The sequence below is a fragment of the Elaeis guineensis genome, chromosome 7 (genome assembly GCF_000442705.2).
Source record: "Elaeis guineensis isolate ETL-2024a chromosome 7, EG11, whole genome shotgun sequence".
Lineage (NCBI taxonomy): Eukaryota > Viridiplantae > Streptophyta > Magnoliopsida > Arecales > Arecaceae > Elaeis > Elaeis guineensis.
In genome coordinates this window covers 83,922,934-83,931,669 of record NC_025999.2, presented here as the reverse complement: position 1 = coordinate 83,931,669, position 8,736 = coordinate 83,922,934, and the positions used below count along the sequence as shown (strand labels likewise).

Below are 8,736 nucleotides of genomic sequence, written 5' to 3'. Positions count from 1 at the left end.
AAAATTTCAAAATAATTTTTTTTTATTCTTTTTTTCAATATAGGACTAAGCATCGTGAATATCAGCGATTTGATTGAAAAATAGATAAAAAAATTTAAAATTTTAAATTTCCTCCAAAATTAATAAAAAAATAAATAAAAAATCTGTCCATCTTTCTTTCATCCATCGTTCCCTCTTCGTCCATAGTTTCCAGCAAACGAAGGTCCGTGCTTTTTCAAGTCCCGGGCCTTCTCTCTCCCTCTCAACGGCACCGTGGCACGTGTGATTCGTACCTCCCCATTCATTTCCCTCGCACGTGCACCTCACGTGCATGCGCAACGCCAGCCCTCCAACTTCCGAGCGAGAATCCGAAGTCGTCAGAATCTCTCCTTTCTTCTCTCTTTCTACGGACGCCCCCCCTCCCCCTTTCTCTCCTCCGATATCCCTGCCATTCCCTCCCTGATTCGAAACCCTAACCCTAGCTTTCGAACGATCGAGGCGATAAAGGCCCGCCTCCGTTTCTCCTTCGTCTGCGACTCCCTATTCTTGATCCCAAGCCTGAGGAGTAGAAGAGAAGCGAAGCCAAGCGGCGAAGTCGGCCATGGCGAGGAAGTCCAGCAACTGTGCCATCTGCGAGAATTCCAACCTCGCCTCCATCTGTGCAGCCTGCGTCAATTACGGGTAACCCGATTCCTCGATCGTTTGGTTTTGACCGGATTATATAGGAAGCAATCGCCGATTCTTTTTCCATATTTAATCTAAATTGGGTCTTTAGATCAAGAGAGCTCAATAATTGATTCCCCCCTTCTCCATATATGAAGGTTAGGTGATTACTACAACTCGTTGAAATCGTTGAGGAGCACCAGGGATTCTCTTTATTCGAGATTGAATGAAAAGCTGGTGGAAAAGGTTAGTTTGCATGCCTACCCGGCTTGCAGTTATCATCATGTGTTCTACCTGGCTTGCAGTTAAATCTAATTTCATCGTATTAGGTGCTGTCCAACTAGTTGCCATAGAATAAGATATCTTCTGGTTTGCATTGAACATTGTAATGTTCATGGTTGATTAACTATCTAATTTTCTGTAGATTAGCGTTTTTGATTTATAATGGCATTCAATTAAGTGAAAGAAGATGAACAAGAAACCAGCTATCTAGACAAGTTACACGAGCTTGATTTGAGATGGAGAATTCCGAGAAAGCCACTGGCACAAGGTACTAGTTAGAAAGTGACCTTTTAGTGAGCCCCATAAGTTACGAGCGATTCTGGTGCTTCCCACTTGATCACCGTGCAACCATAGCCACAAGTAACAAGCATCTATGAACTATTTGGAGTTGGTTTTGCATGAGTCATTTATCTACTTCCATCTTGCTGCATTTGTCCAGACTTGTCATGAAGGACTCATAATCTTACTTTAGTTTGTCAAACTTAATGATATCATATTGAGCAAAACATAGTCCTTGATATTAATTACCTATGAGTTTTATCTGTTGTCTTCTACATTGTTTCATAGACAATTTTATATTGTTTCTGCATTACCTAGAATGTTAAATTTTAAATATATCACTCATTTATGCCTTATAGTTCTGTATTCACTTTGACATGTCTTTCATGTAAATGCCATTTTTACATTTCTTCTTTTATGCTTAACATGCATCTGTTTTTGCTGTGTAAAACTTTTAAATTTGCCAGCAGATCAATTGTAGATTGCTTAAATTCACCATTGGTTGTTGGCGACACATGATAATATGTGTTACACATTTTGAACAAGATGGTAGTATATCAAGCAAGAGGATGAAATTTTAAAATGCAGGATTGGCTACGAAGCATTTAAGTGGTATTAGCAAATTCGTGTGGAGACAGATGTGGACCTTTGGCTTTTCTTTCATGAAAAATTCTGGAATACTTTTTGATATTGTTTTTCTGTTTTCTTTTTCTTCATTAGTTTCATTGTTGATTTTTATTGTGGCCAGAGGAAAGCAGATGATCAATTTAATTGGAGATTAAGCCAAAATGAGAAACTCGAGAAGTTGAGGGAACGACTAAATCACTTGAAGAAACAACTCTCACAAGGTTGGTCCCTTCATATGTAATGCAAGTGCAATATCAGGCATCTCATATAGCATGACATCATCATTTTCCAAATTTATGTTGACAATTCTTGTTGTTTTTCAGATAAGGCTAAGGTTGAGGAAGAATCAAATGATCTAAACTTAAAATATGAGTTGTTAGATTCAGCTTTTGCAACGGTAGTACAATTTCTCATTTGCAATGGCTTGTATCATAGTTTAATTTTGCCATTGCGAATATACTGTATTTTGCACATGCATGCCAATCTCTTGTTAACTATTGATTTTTTTTTTTCATACTCTCAGTTACAAAAGAACCGTGTGGAGTTGTTGGAGAAGTTCTACACCAATCTCATCTACACTCAGAATTTGGGCCATGTAAGTTTTCTTTTTCAACAATAATTTTTATAAATCTAGTATAATTCTTAGTAATCTAGGTGCATGTTTCAATTATATATTTTGAGTTTTGTCACGTTTTTTAAATTATTCTTTTTTGTTTAAGTTATTCAGTTAATTGATATTGAGGCTTATTTGTTTTCATGATGTTATGATATTTTGAGCTTAATTGGGTTATACAGGCCTTTGTTATGTAACTTAATAATCTGTTTTGGAACCATAACTAAGCAAAAATCATATTGCACTTGGCTTCTCTCTAGGAGCATTATGGTCTTTGGGCACTTTCAAGAGGACAACCTAGTCTTATTTAACAATGGCTTTTGTCAGTCTTTGGATCTGTTCCTCTTCCTCTTCTTATTGTTTATCTAATCTTATACAAAACTACTTAGATAACACATAGAAGATGGAAAGTATGCTGAAAGAATGCATTGAAGTTTATTAATGTTTTAACATTGGTTTTGGAGGCTAAAGCTGAATGGTTGGATTATTCCATCTGGTTATTCAGATGTCTCCTACAGTTAAAAGGATCTGACGTGTATGATTGGTCAAGGAGCCGGATGTGTCCATTCAGCTTGTTCCTTGGGAAGTTCTAGGAGTTTCTAGAACATTGCAACTCTATGCAGTATGCACTAATGTAATGTCTCTAGGAAGCAACTATTTCACCGTCATCTGAACAAAATCATGACTAACCAGTTCAGAATTTCTTAGTAGCTCTCACCATCCTATATAACCAAAAAAGAATCAACCACAAATATGATTGTGTCAATGCCCGGAAGAATGATTGGATGTTCTTCAGCTAGATAAGATATGTTGTTGTTCAGAAATCATAATAATGTATGAGCTGGTAGGATTAAGGAAAATTAGCAATGTCAACTTGTAGATGACAAATCAATAGCAGACGACCTAATTGAAGGTATATACAATAAGCTAGATGTTCCATTCAGCTTGGCTATGAGAAGTGGGCAGAGTGGTTAATTTATTAGCTGAACTGTCATCATGCTGGCCTTAGAATTGGGATGCTTTCCCTTCATGCCAGAGAAGAAATGGATCTTCTTCTTTTGTGATTCTTTTTCATTTTTGTCTTAGTCTGCCTGGTTTCTTTTTTCTCTATTGTTTTTCTTCTTAAAATATTTTGACCTTCGCTCTCTTTATTTAGTGATTGACATGCTATTGTGTTTATTGCAGATGGCTATCACCTCCGAACGTCTTCACAAACAGTCAATAGTTATAAAACAGATCTGCAAACTGTTCCCAGTGCGTCGAGTAAGTGCCATCTGTATCTTTGATGCAATTTCTTGGCTTTGCACATACCATGTATGTGGGGTTTGTTAGCTAATCCAATTAGGAATCATTGTGAAAAGAGATCCACAAACCTAGTCTAACTAGTTTTGCAAGATCTGCTGGTCATGCATATGGTTGTTGTAGCATGATGTTTTAAATTACAGAATTAATACTTTTTATATCCAAAGAATAGATGGCAGTAGTAGTCCTTGCTAGTTTTGTCATATTGCATAATGCTATCTTTTTCTGAGGCAAGTTATGTATCGCATACGAACTTTGATGTTCATAGATGAAGCAAAAGGTCACATGGTATCAGGTATAAACAACCTAAAGAAGTGCAAATTAAGATCAGCAGCATTAGCCTGCAAAAGATCGGAAGAATGCATCTATTTTCACCAGGACACAACTCCCGATTACATCTTTTGGACAAACATAAGCTTCCAAAGTTATTTTTAGGTGCTGAAAACTACCCTAACAGTCCTAGTCAAGTGCAATCAGACTAAAGCATATTGTGTGTCACATGGATGCGATATAGATGATGCTTAAACCTTTTGCAAATAAATCTTTGCAGAAGATGATTTCCAGCCTTTGCTGCATGTGTTAGTTTAACTGCTGCATCATGCTCTTGATGGGTAAGTCCAGCAGGAACTTCATTCTATCCATTAACCAAATACAAGAATGGGGCATAATGAGTTTCTTAGTGAAAGAATTTCTATCTCACTGTCATTCCCATTTCTATCACCGTTCTGAACAATGTCTGATATTAATAAGGCATAATGAGGCAAAATACCCGGGTAGGAGCTTGCTGTTTCTGTTAATAATTCTTCTAATGTACATTCTGGAAAAAAAGAAAAATAAAGACAAATAGCTTGCTTACTAGTTTTCATCTTCCCTTTTATGTTATAAACCTATAATTATCCATAATCATAGGGTTTATTGGCCTTTTGCTCTGTTATTTATTTCTTGTCGAACCACTTTTTTCAAGCAAAATCTTTGCATTGTTAATTTCAACTTTAATGAGTTCTTAGTGATGTCCAGAAAAAATTTCGCCGGTTCTATTTTCTCTGCACTCAAAATGGTTCTCTATGTAGCCAAGAGCTAACAAATACCATAATGCCTTTCTGACACAGCCAAACCAGTACCTTCAGAAAAATGTCATTAGAGTTGATTTTCCTGTGTATGGGTACCAAATAATTGGCACAGATTGGATGGCTATGTTATGAGTAGTGACCTTATGTGGAAATGAATATACACTATATATGTAGGCTTAGAGTTATAAATAATGCCAATCATAATCATCTTACCATAAATTCTTAACAGTTCTATTTGGTTGATTGTATTCACAAATTCTTATATTTCTGTCAAGGGCTAAATAATCTTGAAACATGGTTCGCAGAACCTATGTTGTTTCTAACAGGAACTATGGTGTTCATAATGTGTTTGGTTTGAATCAAAGAAACTTGTATGGAATATTGGAATGACAACAAATGGAACCAGAACTCCTAGTAATCATATGATTGGTGAGATGGAAATAGACCTTTTATTAGTGTGATGGGCTGATATAATAGCTGTGGCAGGAACTACCATAATAATCAGCTGTCTTGTTTTCTGGGATTTTACTTCTGTGAGAATGAGATGCAGCCAAGACATTAAGCATAAAATTAATAATACTATTTTAAGTTTTTTCTACCCGTTTGCTGGGGCATTGCTATTTGCTACAATATTTATTATGCCAAATATTAGCTAAAAGTTACACAATCAACAGCATCTATACATAGCGATTTGTGCCATGAACATTTGAAATGTTGGTTTTGAATTTTGAATGGTATTTAACATGGAAGATGGTGGTGGCTGGGGTCTGCACATGCAAACATTGCATTAATTGGCACACTGAGCCTTAACGTGTATGATGGTCTGATAGTTTATTGATAACATTTAATATATCATCATGTTTAAAAAAATTGCAACTATGCAGTTGACTTGGTATGTGATTTAGGAGAAGGCATCTTGTCCTTGTTGCTTTTGTTACCGCATTGAGATAGCAGTACATATTGGAGAAGCTAACTGCCTAATTTTATCTTTTTTTTGCAAATTCGAGTCTTCTGTGTTTAATTGGAACAATTTATGGACCATTCGCTGCACTGTAATATGCATTACCCAATCTAAACAGTATAGGTAGTTGTGAGTTTCTGAGAGTAATAAACTCAGACATATGATCATAACCTTGTATTTTTGTATTAAAACATAACCTTGCAAATCCTGGTATTCATCTGTCCTTCCTAGGACCATATCCTCCATTGCAATCTTAGCTTCCTCTTTCACAAGACTTGTCTTCTTGGATCCTACCCTTCTTACTACAACATTCAATGCAAATCCATACTTTTGTTGTATGATCCATGCCCAAACCATTGTTCCAAATGAGCAATGACTCAATTAGTTATATATTATGACCTTTATGGAGAAGATCAATGTAAAACAGTTTGGTTTAAGATGTTGGCATTAGGTCAAAAAGTGGTCAAAAAAAAAAAATTCTCACTTCAACAGATGTTAGCTTGATCCATGGAGCCAAACTCATATGGATAGGAATATAGATCAACTTTTTTCTTGGTTAAGGTAAAGTAAGAAAATAGATTGCATAGCAACTTTTTAACTCTATCCAAATTTTCAATGAGCTTGTAGAACCAATAATCTACTGTTGATTTATTATATCTATTAAATAAAAAAATTGTTTATCATGAATGTGGTTCTGTATTTCACTCATTTCTTAATATATGTGATCTGAGATTTTCTGATACTTTCTATACATTATAAATATGGCTCATATGTTTTACGAGTTAGTAGAAGGTTCTTGGGCTCTTAACTTATCAAAGACGTGGGGGAGGTGGTGTAGGACATACCTATAGGTTCTTGGGCTCTTAACTTATCAAAGACGTGAGGGAGGTGGTGTAGGACATACCTATAGGGAAGACTTATATGGTGATGCGAATGCAAAATGCAAAACTATTTAGGTTGAAAAATCTGAAAACAAGATGAGCTGATGCAGATTGATATGGGAAGGAAGTAAAGCTAAACTAATGCAGAAACAAGTAGCTAACCAGAAATAATGCATCTAAAATTATTTGGCCTATATAATGCAATGCGTGTTACCAACTGAGATCAGATTTTAATTATTCTTGCAATCAAAATACTAGTCCACTAACAAATTCCAGCAAGAGAACTGGAATCGAGGTAAAGTTCAATTGTTTAGTTATTTGTTCAACCTCAGATCACTCCTTGTATGAAGTGGCATGAGGTCTCTGGAGTGAATTTGGGAGGCAACCTATCTTCTCTACCCTCTGTTTCCTCTTTCCTTCCCTTGATAGCTTTTTCCTTACCTTTTTGATGTCATTTATCCTTCCTGATTCTCCTAGCTATCCAAAACCCTGACCCTGGTGTTATCGTCTACTTTTGTTGCAACTAGCTGATAGCTGCAGTGTTAACAGCACAGGCCATCAAGGCTGTAGAGCTGCTTGCAGACCTGAAATTAGGCCTGATCTGTTCAACAGCAGCACAAAACTTGCAGAACTTTCAGATCTAGTCTTTCATCCCTGCTTAGCCCTCTTCAATCCCCACATTGTCCCCATATTTCTTGCAAATCTGAAACCCTATACAGGCTGACAGCCGCCAAACTGCTTTCATTCAAACCTGAGATATACTACTGTTTTTATCCATCTAACCAAAAAGCTGTCCTCGTGGTCTATTTCTGCTTGGTGTTTGCTGAATTCCATGCTTAAGTGCCAGGCACAAGCTTGTGAGGATTTTCTATTCATCCAAAGGAGTGATCTGAGGTTGGATAATAATTGGAACATTGAAATTGGATTTTTGTTTTCTTACCAAAAATTGTTAGAGGGCTAGTGTTGGCTACTGTTTTGATCGTGAGAATAATTAAAATATGATCTCAGCTGGTATCACACATTGTATTCTTATAGGCCAAATAGCATTAGATGCCTTAATTCTAGGTAACTACTTGTTTATGCATTAGTTTAACTTTATTTCCATACTATATCAGTCTGCATCAACTTATCTTGTTATCAGATTTAGATATGAACTATCTTATAACCCGTATCATGCGTGGGATATGGCTTTTTTTCTCCTTTTTCTAACTGGTTTTATAGCATATAATACACTTGATGTAAGATATGCTTGCACTTAGTATGTTTAGTTAAAGCATGCAAGAATGGAATTGTTTTAGATGCACCTTACATGTTTTCAAAGAAAAAATTGGTCAGATTAATTCCCATAAAATTGTCAAGTAATTGTTAAATGGATTAAATTAAACACATTATGCTGTAATATATTTTGAAATATCCCTTGTAATGTAGAAGTACATAATGTTAGGAATTTAACTAAAGTATGCCTGAAAATGAAATGCTTTAGATACAATTTACATGGACTGAGACTTACATTATTATCAGCTTACCTGGAATTTGAGATTCATGAGTAGAAACTATTGTGTGAGGCCATGCATGTGCTCACTTCCTACAGATTTGAGAGCCTTATCTTTATTTACTCCAAATATTCCCTCCAAACTCTAGAAATTCCACTCTTGGAAGTGTTAACCATGACAAAAAATGACTGTGTTCTTTTTTTAAAAGGCGTTCAATGTTTGCTTCTTGTCATTAATGATCTTTGATGACGACAATGTGGAATGCAAGGAGAATTTGAATCCTTGGAATGGGAGATATGCTTCTGGACATTAATGATGTGCTTGGAATGCGAGAACATGGTGTTAACTATTTTTGAGAAATGGTGAGAAAGATATGCTTCTTGCCATTAATGATTTGTTTTGAATGAGAGCATGTAGTGTCAATCAATTATCACATTATGAAGTGGAATTGTAAGCTGTGTATTCCTTGGACTAAATTTTATTTATGTGGAATTAAATTTCATTTGTCCACAATATGGCGAATTGAGAGCCCTGTGTAAGCAGGGCTTCCATTTTAGTATATATATTAGATAGCTGGCATTTTGTG

The 8,736-nt window shown here is 35.8% G+C and overlaps 1 protein-coding gene across 1 annotated transcript; it reads left to right on the top strand.

Annotated features, from left to right (window-relative positions):
* Window positions 1–261: 261 nt before the first annotated feature.
* Window positions 262–8,504, top strand: LOC105048594 (uncharacterized). Its single transcript, XM_073261297.1, has 7 exons — window positions 262–660; window positions 801–888; window positions 1,952–2,051; window positions 2,154–2,227; window positions 2,354–2,425; window positions 3,629–3,706; window positions 8,359–8,504. Exons 1-7 carry the CDS (start codon window positions 581–583, stop codon window positions 8,461–8,463), a joined length of 597 nt encoding a protein of 198 aa, XP_073117398.1. The 5' UTR covers window positions 262–580; the 3' UTR covers window positions 8,464–8,504.
* Window positions 8,505–8,736: the final 232 nt, after the last annotated feature.